The sequence below is a fragment of the Onychostoma macrolepis genome, chromosome 21, assembly GCF_012432095.1.
Source record: "Onychostoma macrolepis isolate SWU-2019 chromosome 21, ASM1243209v1, whole genome shotgun sequence".
NCBI classification, from domain to species: domain Eukaryota; kingdom Metazoa; phylum Chordata; class Actinopteri; order Cypriniformes; family Cyprinidae; genus Onychostoma; species Onychostoma macrolepis.
The window spans coordinates 2058971-2072500 of NC_081175.1; the positions used below are offsets into that span (position 1 = coordinate 2058971).

The 13530-nt window shown below is 35.5% G+C and overlaps 2 protein-coding genes across 12 annotated transcripts in view; one reads left to right on the top strand and one right to left on the bottom strand.

Moving 5' to 3' along the window:
• The first annotated feature begins 1645 nt into the window (after nucleotides 1-1645).
• skp1 (S-phase kinase-associated protein 1) lies at nucleotides 1646-7831 on the top strand. The gene is made up of 6 exons (XM_058757725.1): nucleotides 1646-1776; nucleotides 2350-2446; nucleotides 2523-2596; nucleotides 5440-5583; nucleotides 6335-6475; nucleotides 7026-7831. The coding sequence occupies exons 2-6, from the start codon at nucleotides 2350-2352 to the stop codon at nucleotides 7059-7061; spliced, it is 492 nt and encodes a 163-aa protein (XP_058613708.1). The 5' UTR covers nucleotides 1646-1776; the 3' UTR covers nucleotides 7062-7831.
• Nucleotides 7832-8885: 1054 nt separating this feature from the next.
• Nucleotides 8886-13530, bottom strand: part of tcf7 (transcription factor 7) — a 57287-nt gene continuing 52642 nt past the window's right edge. For 4 of the 11 annotated variants that reach the window (XM_058757716.1, XM_058757717.1, XM_058757715.1 and 1 more), the window contains 2 exons: nucleotides 13043-13115; nucleotides 8886-10653 (listed from right to left, as the gene is read on the bottom strand). In XM_058757716.1, the coding sequence (XP_058613699.1) occupies nucleotides 10410-10653; nucleotides 13043-13115 (317 nt within the window). In that variant the 3' untranslated portion in view covers nucleotides 8886-10409. Of the gene's footprint in view, nucleotides 10677-13042; nucleotides 13116-13530 lie in introns of all 11 variants that reach the window. The other 7 variants (XM_058757718.1, XM_058757723.1, XM_058757720.1 and 4 more) reach the window with 3 other exon arrangements.

Sequence of the window (13530 nt, forward strand, 5' to 3'; positions counted from 1 at the left end):
GTCAACAATTATGAAAGGAATTAAACCTCAGTTACAGAAGACCGTGTCATTATTCAGCTCGAAATTTGTTCCCATCCGATAGTGTCAGTGCATAAAATCAATAAAATTACTGAATATTAATTGCCTTTTAAACCTTTAATCCTCTGATACACAAATGATCAAATCAGGAAGGAAAATGAAGATTTAATACATAAATACAGTATATGAATATTTAGATTGATTTTTAATAACACATATAATTTAATAAATGCAAATATTGAGCTTTTTTGCCCGCAAAATCATGCACTTTATATATATATATATATACACACATTTTTAGTTTACATAATATATGTACTGTGTATATTTATGTATATATAAATACACACATTTTGAAAAATGTAAATTCATTCAAATTATATATATTTAATATACACAACATATTTTTCTTAAATATTTACATGCATGTGTGTGTATTTATATATACATAATATACACAGTACACACACATATATTGTGTAAACTAAAACTTTTATTTTGGATGTGATTAATCGTTTGACAGCACTAATATATAATTCTGCTGCAATCCAGAGATGTGCAGCTCTTTCAAACTACATTATTTTGGCGAAATATAGGAGAAAAATAGCTTAACACACACACACAAATATATATTATAAAATATATATATTCCTATAAATATATAAAATATATACACATGATTTTGGGGGTGGGGGAAGCTCAATATTTGCATTTATTTATTAAATTATATATTTTATTACAAATAAATTAAATATGCATACACTGTATTTATGTATTTAATACAGTAAACAAATCTTCACGTCACAACCTGAAATGTTAAAAAAGCTTTTAAAGACCTGCTATTGCAGTAGATATCATGCATCAGATGGTTAATATAATATCAATAATTTAAAATAAAACCAAACAAGCATTACCTTGAGCTAAAATAATTTCCTAGTTGTGAATCTTCTTGAAGGATCCCACTGTATGTATTTAACCAATGAGCTGACATGACTTTTAGAAATGACTGAAAATAAGGCTACCTCATATTTCCATTTGTGTTTTTTATATATATATATATATATATCATGGAAAGAGAGAGAAAAAAACAGTTGCTAGAGAGTTAATTAAAATATTTCTTGTATTAATATTTACTATTTCTTCTTATGATTTTTAATCGTTAATCGTTAATCGTTTTCAAACATATAAAGCAGGCAGGTTTAACCACACAGTAGAACTCAACACTGATTACTGTCAGACTTTCAGAATCACTTGAATTAAGATTATAATAATTTCATTTAAAACACAGACACCACAAAATCAGTTTTAGCACCACTTTTTACTTTGAGATCATTCTGAGGTTAAATACAGATTTAAAATCATAACAAGAATTAATTTAATAGCTATTACACTGTTTTTGAAATCAAATATTTGCATATCTATGACAGAAACACTGGCATCTAACAATGGCTTGGAAAAAGTTAGGCCTAATCTTAAAAAATAATGCATATATAGCTATGAACCCAAATAGGAAATAAAACAGTTATTGAATAACCTGAGCATGTGTCTGTGTCCCAAACTCCTGAAATATTGGTGTCTCATATTTTAGAGCAGTCACTACAATTTATTAAAGAGTGAGTGAGTGCGTGCGTGCGTGCGTGCGCGTGCGTGTCCATCACTGGTTCTGAGGTTTAGTTTGCGCATGCGCGTCACGCTGAGCTCAGTCTCATTCAGGCCTTGTTGACGTTCAGTTTAATACTTTCGCCGCTCTCAGTCACGGTAAGACCGGGACAAAATCTGCCACATTAGCGAGTCATATGTTATATTTTGACAGCGAAGAGACGCAGCGGGCGTAATGTTGTGTGAAATGATTACGTTTTATCCCGGTTGACGTGATGAATGCAGCGGTTGCTAAGAGAGGCCTATAGCCGCGCGGCTAACGTTAGCTTAGCATCACAAACAGCCCGTGCTTTATGTCTCTGTGATGTTTTTAATTAATCTGAAAAGCCCTTTGAATGAAACACTGTGGGACAGCGATAGTCTTGGTGCTTCGACGGTTTTAAGTGCGATATATGAATATGCTGGAGAAGTGGTCTATTTATGAAATCTCGCTGTAGCGTTCTGGATGCTTCGACTGCAACCTTAGCGGATTTCTTGTTTTTCACTCTTCCGTTATATGGCCGTCTTTTATTCATGTGTAATATTGGCCTATCTGTAGTTTAGCTCAGTCTTGAAGTGTTGGTGGTAGTGCTGGAGAATGTGAGCTAGCACAGCTAGCATGAGTCATTAGCTCTTGACTGACTCTCGTATTCTGAAACAATGTGCCTGTTATATGTATTATTGTTCATGTAGATGCCGACTATTAAACTGCAGAGCTCTGATGGAGAGATGTTTGAGGTGGATGTTGAAATTGCCAAGCAGTCTGTGACTATAAAAACCATGCTTGAAGGTAAGCTGAATTGAGATATGGTCATATATGTGATGTGTGGAGGTGTTGTGTGCAATCACAGCTGTCTTCTGCTCAGATCTGGGGATGGATGATGAAGGAGATGATGATCCGGTTCCTCTGCCCAATGTAAACGCAGCCATCCTGAAGAAGGTCAGACTTGTACATTGCTGTCATCTTTAATTGGGAGTTGCACATGATTTTAGTGTACGGATGGTTCACTGGGATATATAGATGGGTGACTCCCCAAACGTATCTAGGTCTGATTTTACCCCAAGATGATAATAAATGACACTTTGCATATGGGTCATTCCATGTCAACTCAACCGGAGATCTCAGATTTTCAAAATATTAAATGTCATGGATGAATATACTGTGTTTTGTAGGGGGGGGGTCAAAATGACCATTTTCACCTGAGATTCAAAGCCAAGTTACAGGGGGGTAAAAATGACTTCACCGTTATTTTTACAGAGACATTAGAAGGTCTATTAATAAAATCAGTTCGATTTTAGCAAGCTTTGTTGCTTTATATACCAATGGTAACCGTTCACCATTTGACAGACAAGCTACAATTCTAGTTCCAGCATTATTTATTCTTCAGACATTGTTTTTTTGAATACAGTAAGTATCAGGTGTATACAAAGAGGCCCACATTTTGTTTTTGACCACTGAGAATGTGTTCATTTTAACAATTTACTCTTGGAGCCATCCCAGATCCCATTATCTCTAGAACTGAACCATATAGGCCTTAAAAATGAAAGCTTGTTAAAAGGAAAGCTTGTTAAAACCCAAAATCTAAAAGGGCATTAAGATATCTTTAATACTTCTTGAGTTACAGGCATACAGACTTTGGAGAGAAAGCCTGAAACGCATTTCTCCATTTTTGAGTAGTCATCATTGATATATTAACAAGGACTGCTGAAGTGAAGAGATTATACTAATAGACCTACCAGTCCTATACTTACCTATCCTGACATTTTTCTGAAATCATTTTTACCCCCCTGTAATCTGGCTCCGAATCTCAGGTGAAAATTGTCATTTTGACCGTTCTCTACAAAATAGTAGATTATTCAGTAAATATAGAATCACGAGGTTTAATATTTTGGCTTTCATCACTATACATGTTAATCTTTCTTGAGAAAAAATATTAACACAATCAAAATTATGAGCCGAGGATGTTTCTAAAATTTGGTTGATTTGACACTGAATGGAAATAACTTGCATGAGAGTGTCTGCTCTTTGAAATAATAGATTAATTCCACTGTTTATTAGGGTTGTGACGGTGAGGAAATTTCCCCACCGGTTAATTGACATGTAACAACACCGATAATACTGGTATCACCGTGGGGGGTATCGCCCTCTTTTTTTTTTTTCCGTGCTTTCCTTCGCTTTTAAATAGCTTAAAAGTGGGGTGCGTATTTTACTTTCACTTTCAAACTAGTGGCAATTTTGTGTCAATTGTTTGAATTTAATTTAAGCAACAAAATACAACATCAAACTCAATTAGCCTATACAGTCATGGCCAAAAATATCGGCACCCTTGGTAAATATGATCAAAGAAGGCTGTGAAAATTAATCTGCATTGTTAATCCTTTTGATCTTTTATTAAAAAAATTCACAAAAATCTAACCTTTCATTGGATAATAAGAATTTAAAATGGGGAGAAATATCATTATGAAATAAATGTTTTCTCTAATACACATTGGCCACAATTAACGGCACCCTTTATTCAATACTTTTGAAACCTCCATTTGCCAGTTTAACAGCTCTAAATGTTCTCCTATAATGCCTGATGAGGTCAGAGACACCTGACAAGAGATCAGAGACCATTCCTTCATCCAGAATCACTCCAGACCCTTTAGATTCACAGCTTCTTCTCTTCAGTTCACTCATGTTCTACAGGGTTCAGGTCAGAGGACTGGAATGACCAGCAGAAGCTTGGTTTTGTGCTCAGTGACCCATTTTTGTGTTGTTTTTGAGGTTTGTGTTTGGATTATTGTACGGTTGGAAGATACAAACATGGCCCATTATAAGATTTCTAACAGAGTCACTTATTGAGTTTTTATCTGTTGGTATTTGATAGAATCCATGATGCCATGCGTCTAAACAAGATGTCCAGGACCTCCAGCAGAAATATAGGCCCACAACATCAAAAATACAGCAGTATATTTCACTGTACACATGGGGTACTTTTTATCCCTGTGTTCACCAAACCCATCTTGAGTGTTTGCTGCTAAAAAGCTCATTTTTTAGTTTCATCTGACCATAGAAGCCAGTCCCATCTGAAGTTCCAGTCGTGTCTGATAACTGAATATGCTGGAGTTTGTTTTTGGATGAGCGGGAGAAACCCTCCCGAACAACATGTGCTGATGTAGGTTGATCAACTATATTTTTGGCCATGACTGAATATAAATCATAGAACTTTTATTAACAAAACAAATAAAAATACACCATGCTATAGGCTATGCCTAATATAAAATAACAAAAAACTTTGTTTAAATAGTTATACAAAACTGAAAATCAGCAAACACTGGAACAAGAAATAATGATAAGAAAGAATATGAAAGCTTGGCATAAACACCTTGATGTCAAACAAAATAAATTACACAAAGTTTAAATAAAATACAAATCAGCAAACATTGTGGAACCAATTAAATAAGAAACAAATGTTTAAAAAAAACTTTCAATATCACCTTAGATAAACTGCAAAAGTCAACAGGCTTTTCAAAATCCGAAATATTGGCAGACAGGTGCTTTTGCATGTCGTTTCGAAACTAAATCATCCGCTCTCTCCTCACTCTTTCGTTCGGCACGCTGCATTGACACTACAGTTTTTAATTGTAGTGTCTGTTCTCTAACTGAACTAAATGATTTTTATTACTATAAAAAATCAACTGACGGTGCTGCGGTTGCGTTTGGTTGTGTTTTAAAATAAACAGGAAATGTGTCCGTCTTAGAAGGGACTGAGCCTTACAGTGTGTTTAATATGTCCACAGGTGATTCAGTGGTGCACCCACCATAAAGACGACCCTCCTCCCCCTGAAGATGATGAGAATAAAGAGAAAAGAACGGATGACATCCCCGTGTGGGACCAGGAGTTCCTCAAAGTAGACCAGGGCACCCTCTTCGAACTCATTCTGGTTTGTAAACTGCTTGTGCTTTGACTGCCAGCGTTTGTTAAAATGGTGCTGTATGGTGCAGAACTGAGTCGCAGATCTGATTTCATGGAGGGAAAACAAAGCGAAATGCATACTGTTGGTTTTTAGGACCAATTGAGTGCTTGAAATTGGAGGATAAACAAATGTGGCGCCCTGCGTTTAATGAAGCAAAACCAGTTGAGAAGCTAAAAGAACACACAGAGTGCCTTCTGGTTCTTGAGACCGCAGTTTTTGCAAAATATCCTCACGGTTCAACATTTATACAAGCTCTCATAATTACTGATGCACCAAAATTAAGACTTTGGGTCAAAATGGAAACCAAAATTCAGGATGCACCTGAAAATAAAATGACTTGGAAATAAATGTCATAGTCCGTTAATCAAATTTATTTAACAGTCATTTAACAATAAGCATTGACATCTTCTCAGCAGTTATTACTATGTGTGGATCACTTGCTTTGGCTCCGTTCAAAAGCCTGGTGAGCTGCTGTATATCTAAATAATAATGAGAAACAAAATAAATATTATTTGAATGTTTTGATATCAGTAAAAAGAGTATTTAAGGAAATAATAATTTGTATTAATATTGTGAATCAGTCTCCACTTATGTGCTGAGTGGAGTGTCTGCAGATGTCAGAGCAGCAGTGCGTTGACTCGCCACACGATGGCCGCGTCTTCATTTGCAGCGCAGCGGTCTCATCACGCTCACTTTCATCTCTCTTCCCTTTGTTTAGGCTGCAAATTACTTGGACATCAAAGGCTTGCTAGATGTTACTTGCAAGACGGTTGCAAACATGATCAAAGGCAAAACCCCAGAAGAGATCAGAAAGACTTTCAATATCAAAAATGATTTTACAGAGGAAGAGGAAGCCCAGGTAAAACAAGTGCTCATTTCCTGTCTCTCCTCCGTCACGCATGGTCTTAATGCGCTCAGACCCGTGTTACTTTAGTATCATTGAGAGACCATCATACATTTTTTTTTTTTTTTTTTTGTCAAATTTAATAATTTTGTTGTTTTTGTCATTTTTAGTAACTTTTAGTATCAGTAAGATTTTTAATGTTTTTTTTTTTTTAAGAAGCGTCTTCTGCTCAAGGCTGCATTTATTTGATCAAAAATACAGAAAAAACAGTGAAATATTATTGCAAATTAAAATAACGGTTTACTGTTTTAATGTACTTTTAAAATATTATTTATTTCTGTGATGCAAAGCTGTATTTTCAGCATCATTACTCCAGTCTTCAGTGTCACATGACCCTTCAGAAATCATTCTAATATGCTGATTCATTATCAATGTTGGAAACAGTTGTGCTGCATAGTATTTTTTGGAAACTGTGGTACTATTTCAGGATGTTGAAATAAGACTAATTGAAGTTTTTCAGTTTTAGTTGAGCTAGAATAACTCCCCAGAATGTTGTTTGTTGCAGGTACGTAAGGAGAACCAGTGGTGTGAAGAGAAGTGAAGATCCTGACACACTTTAACACTATGGATTGTTCCAACAAAAAAAAAAAGAAAAAAAAAGTAATTAAAAAATTGCACTGCGCTGTTCATATTTGTTGAGATTTAACACGAATAAACAGAGAAAAAATCCCTTGTGTTTCGCTAGCATGGCCGTTCTCCTTGCTTGTGTGGTGTAAAAGCCTTTTTTTAATGCCCTCCCTCCTCAGACGCTCTCACCCATGTAGAGAAAACGCTCCCCTTTCTTACCATGCTTTTATTTTATTTTAACGGAGCTTATCCGCAAACGGCAGATTCTGTTTTCTGTTTTTGAGAAATGAACATATAGCTTAAGGAACATTTTCTAAGCAGCCTTATTTGTGCTGATGAAAGATCAGTGTTGGAAATCTGAAGGTGGAGATGTTTGAAACCGGTCTTGTGAACTGGAAGTACTCGCGTCTGCTTTCACTTCATCTGCTCTGCCTCATTGTATAGGATTGACGGTCTTTCACGGTTCTGCTCCTAAATGGCAGGCGATTAGGATTATGAATCTTTTAATTCCAAAAAAATAAAAAGATTATTGTGGGATTTGTCAGTTCTCTGTACAGTGTCATTTCTGCATCTCTCAAGTGTTTATGTTTGGCTTTCTCCATCCATTGAAAGTTTTACAGTATCTGGAGCTGATTCTGTATGTATAGTGTGGATGTGAGAGCAGCGGTCTGTATCTGTACATCTGCTGGAGCTTTTCTAATATTCACTTTTTTTCTTATAAATTAGCAAATGTTTTCTAACTGATTAGAGCTCAGTGTCTTTGAGTTTGTCAAATGTTGAGAATCACATTAACTGTCAACATGATCCACAACCATATATTGTCTTCTTCAGCACTAAATCATTTCACACCTAACACACTTTTAAAAAGAATGTTTTTGCTTAAAGTGTGCTCTTGCTATCTTTTGACTCATTTTTTCAGACATTGTGTGACATAAGTATCCATACGTTTTGTACAAACCAGTAACCATTACAGCTACTCTGAAGAAAATAGGGACATCGTTGGTTACGTTTAATGTTATTTGTTAATGAAAATGCATCTATTGCTTTTTAGTTTATATCAGCCCTGTTCATTGTTAATGTTGTTCAATGGACCTGAGTTAACATGAACTTACTATAGAAGCCCATTTATGCTATGGCATAAAAAAGGTAATTGCAATTTTGAGTTGATATAATTTGCTATGAATGAATAATTCATCATTTCTCTCTTGCAATCCTGAGAATTGGTAGATTATAACTTGTTTTCCTCAATTGCGAAATATAAGATGGTAATTCTATGAAGAAAATTTGATGTTGAGAGAGAAACTCAAAATTTTGAGAAAAAAAACAGAAAATCAGATTTCTGAGTTTCTCACAATTCTGACTTTATTTTTTCTATTTGATTTTTGAGAAGTGTTGCAGCTACCTTTTTGATTTTATTTAATTTTTTTTAGTCCGTGGCGGAAACAGGTGCAACTTTATTTGAATACATTTTCACGATCTTGAAATTAAATCATAATAAATTGTTCATTGTTAAGTAATGTAGTTTACAGTAATTGTAACAGTGGATGTGATGGGACAATAGCTTATTAAATATTGTGCAGTATTATATTGTTCTGGTATTATTAAAAACAGTAGTGAAAATGCATTACAAAACAATGCATGCTGTTATATGTAAATCATATGTGATCAAATGAGTTCATTATACAGTCGATAAAACCACTAAAAACAGGTCAAGCTGGACACAGTGCTGCTGGTGAACGCACACCATTCATACAAACAAAAACAGTATGCTGTTCCACTGAAAGAACTCCACGAGATGGATTTTTCAAAATATTTTAATAAATCTAGAGAATGATTATTGTTACATCAAAAGCAAAAGAAAGAGCGATGACTTGCTATATGTCAACACTGAAGATGTGCAGATGGCATGATTGCTTCAGAACAGACCTGAGTCAACACTGAATGACTTTTAGAAAGCACACACACACTCTCTCACACACACACACACACACACACGGTTACATAAACATACTTCATTTCATACTGCGACGTTTGGATGGATGACAGGCACAGCTGACTACTTCAGATCTAAACAACAAAAGCTATTAAAAATGGAACTTGTATCATTAAAAGTAAACAGCCAAATAATGTTTTTTATTTATTTTTTTCAGTTTACATAAAAACATATAAAAGTTTAGTTATTTACGGACTTTCAATCTATAAAAGATGACGTTTAACAACACTTATTTGATTGTACATGAGTTATCATGAGAACTGACACTTTTCAGTGATTTAAAGACATTTATCTCCACACGCAGTGGCTGAATCTCATGAAGAAAAATCCATTTTGCACAAAGAAAATGAAGTTATTTAGACCATTCAGACTTTTGGGATTGTGATGACAGTGAAGCACATCTCCCCCAAAATTCACATTACTGTAATGCACCAAAAAAATAATAATTTCCACTACTGTAATTGTGGCTAAACAGCTGCAAAACAAATGAAATCAGCATCAGCCAAATGCATCTTTTCATTGAATTGAGATGCACAGACTTTAAATAAATGCATTTGCACTGCAAAATAATGGTATGAGATTAATGTTTTATACATATATAATATAAATATGAAACTAACCTACCGGTCGGTGGCGCTAAGTGACTGTCTTGAGTCATTCATTCAACCGATTCGTTCAAACTGCTGATTCAGTCAAGAACGAGTCATTGAATTGTTCACTCAACAGATCAAAGATGCTCAGAGAATCGCAACAGTTCTGCTGTGGCTTTGTTTGGAACTGTTTTTGTTGGCAAAATGGAGAAAAAACCTGGAAATACTGTGTCTAAAATGTAACTCATTTAATATAAAATTCCTGTTTGCTGAATTGAATAAAATCACGTTTGCAATCGTGCTGATATTTGGGAAAACAGCACTCTCGCTCGTGTAATGTTCCTTAACTGTTTAACCGTTTCGTGATATAAAAGTGTAAATGTTGAACCCTGTATATATATATGTGTGTGTGTGTGTGTGTGTGTGTGTGTGTGTGTACATATATATATATATATATATATATATATATATATATATTCCAAACTACAGTAACAAAAATGATCTTATTTGCATTATTGGTAATGTAAACAATATGCTTAATTGTCATTAAAATGAATGAAAACGGGGAAAAATAAAACATTCTTCATGAGATTCATCCACACGGAAATCTAATTCCATGACTTCCTAAAAGATGAGAGGACGCCACATGTGAAGTTGTTTGTTTTTTTTTGCTGAGGAAACTGAAGAGAACTTGAAGAGCGTGAGATCGTCTCCTCAGCGATAGAGCCGTCAGTCTGGGTCATTGTGGCTGTCTTACGGCGCTCTCTGTTTTAATTCTGCTGAAGTCGAGCGAGAGTCTGGGTGGGGGGGCGGAGCGTTTGGCGCTCTGTGGGAGGGGCCTGCTGGTGGGGGAGGCGAGGGGAGAGGCGGGGTTTGGCGGGTGATAGACAGGTGAAGGGGGGGAGTCTATAGCACTTCCATCGGAAGAATGGGGGCTGGCGCAGCGTCCTCTTTGAAGATAGCGAATGCACTTCTTTTTCCTCCTAGGAACAGTCAAGAGAGTTATCTGTGAATAAAGCGTGGATGTGAAACGTCACAAAGATGAACTCAGCACAACAATGACAGAAAATAAAGAGCACACAAAACAAACAGTTATGCCAGAATATACAGTGTAAAATAAGTGTGAAAAGCCGACGTGTGAAATTACTTTATTCGACAGTTCTGACTGAATTTTAAGCTGATAACACACGCTTTTCCTAAAAACATACGACAATTAAAACTCCAACCTAAGAGCCACCGTCGCCAATTACATGAAAAATCAATATGAGTTCATGAACTCGAGCAGGAATGATATTTAGTTCAAGTTTATAGAATCTTCAAGATGTTAATAATAATAAAAGAGGGATCACGATTCATAATTCTGGACTCTATGTGAACTAACGCGCACTCAGCAATTCATACAACTAATAAACAGTCACGTTTACAGTAACACTTTAAAACATGAACCGCCATTATAAAATAAATAAAAGACAAGTGACTGAATCAGTGTGTTTGACTGGAGTAAATGAACTGAACTTGCGTTATCAACTAATAGATTGCATGTTTTCTGTTATGCAAATGAGGCATTATCACATTTAAAATGCACTAATTTGCATACTTTTCCAGAACGGAAATCTGAAGATCGAATGAAGCCAGCTTGTTTCATTTGGTCAGCATATTGGAGAATAAAAATCAGGTGAATGATGAACAAAATCCTCAGAATAGAGATAGAAATAAAACTGCCGTTGAATTTAAACGGATGTTTTCCTTCCACTAAAACGCAAGCAGAGTCTCAAACCCGACTGGTGCACGAAAAACAGTGGTTTTGTCTGCAGTGTCTTGCCTTTGGGAATAGTTGAAAGCAATACTGACTGGAAACCGCAGCACTAGCAAACCACAGTGCCAACCTCGTCAGGAGACGCTGGAGATCAGTCACTTCACACACAAATCAAAGTCATACACTCGCTCTCGGCCGCATCAAAGTCTCAGCCTTCCTCTGACAGGAGCGTCACCAGCTCTCGGCCAGCGCTTCTGCAAACCGTGCTGCACAGCTACACTTCAGAAAAACTCACGGAGAACTAAAACTGACGCCTGAGACGCGACAAACTGTTCACTCGTTCTTTACAACGAATCGGTTCAGGAGTCAGACTTCATTCTGAAGGAACTGCGGCAGTTCTTGAGTCAACAACTCACTGATTTAACAAACCAGTATAACGGAGCTCGAGCGTGTGACTGACAAGTTACGCAAACAGTAAGCTGTTGAATTTTAGCATTGATTACTGTAAATGAAAACTAGTATTTCTGCATAACGCTCATCTTAAAATGTTAACGCATTTTGATGTGCATGCATTGTATTTTTATACTATTTGTAGCCACGTATTTCTTTGAAATACTGCAATAATATTAAATTGACATTTTAGTATATTAAAGTTCATTTTAATGTTTTGATGTACATTTTATATAAGAATGCTTTGATGGTGTATATTAAGTTTTAGTAATAAATTAAAAAGCTTAGATCATACATACACATTAAAGGGCCGCACTATTTGGGGAAAAATTTTATTGCAATTTTTCTGAGAAAAAAAGAAAATGCGAATACAATTTAATGTCTGTTTGTAAGGCGGCACAATTTGGCCAAAATTTTGTGATTATATCAATATGGATATAAAATAATAACAACATTAATAATAATTATAACAATAACTGCAATTATTATTGCGAAATAATAATAAATAAATATAATATATTAAAATGACTAAATAAAAACAAAAGGAACACTACTATTGATCTAACGCACAATTCAACCCAAAAGTGTGTCATTATATCAATATGGATATATAAATAATAATAATAATAATAATACTTACTCTTATTATTAAAACACATTAAAATTATTTATAAAAAATGCTGCAAAAGATGACCAGAATTATGACCAGTGATTATATCAATATAGCTATAAAATAAAAACAACTATTTAAAAATAGCAAAATTGAATAAAAATAAAATAATGTATATTATAATATTTCACTGTAAAATAAAAAATAATATTTAAGAAAAATAATATAATTCAATTCTAAATGTAAAATTACAATATTGGTATTCATAGCTTACTGCGTCATTCCTCAAATGTTAAAGGTTCAACTTAGAGCAGGAATTAAACAGCAAGCCATCTTGTGATTTTAGTGTTATTTTGTTTAATCACGCAGCCCTAGTCTTTCTGACTGACTAGTGTTGGCTAGAATGGACCCTTGGGCCAAAGTGACGGCTGGGTCGAACAGGACTACGACTCAAAGGTTTATGGGCAGCATGGACCAAAACCTTGCAGAAAGTCAGATGAAACAGAGAGGTGAGTGTTTGATTGAAGCAGAGCTGCAGGGCTACAGACGTACACACCTGCAGGGGCCGCACCAGTCCGTTTGTTGGTTGAGGCCAAAGCGAGCGCGGCATTTCTTTGGCGAGCCGGGGTCTGAGCGAAAGGCAGCATGCGTGCAGAGAAAGAGAGAGAGGAGGAGAAGAAGGGAAAGAGCCGCCGAGGCAGAGAGGTTAGCCGTCCAGACACCAGGAGAAAGACAAAAGCAATCACAGTCAAGATAATCAGCGCTCCCTCGTCAAGCGAGTCGTATTAGCTGCTAGTCCATGCATACTGCCTACTGTACTGTAAATAAGACAAAAACATGGAATCTTGTTTCTGCCGCTGAATAAAAAAATCAAGGTAACTTACCTCACAATTTCGACTTTTTCTTACAATTGTGAGTTTACATTTCTTTTCTCAGAATAGCGTGATGTAAACACTACGGTGAGATATAGACTCGCAACCGTAATGAGAATCTCAGAATTGTGAGCTGACTTTTTTCCTTGACTTTACAACTTGCAATGGCTCA

Bases quoted from the DNA above. Each gene is read 5' to 3' on its own strand.
- skp1 (XM_058757725.1), top strand. From the start codon at position 2,350: ATGCCGACTATTAAACTGCAGAGCTCTGATGGAGAGATGTTTGAGGTG. The intron at 2,447-2,522 runs GTAAGCTGAATT...TCTTCTGCTCAG, and splicing joins TATAAAAACCATGCTTGAAG to ATCTGGGGATGGATGATGAA. The intron at 5,584-6,334 runs GTTTGTAAACTG...CCCTTTGTTTAG, and splicing joins CCCTCTTCGAACTCATTCTG to GCTGCAAATTACTTGGACAT.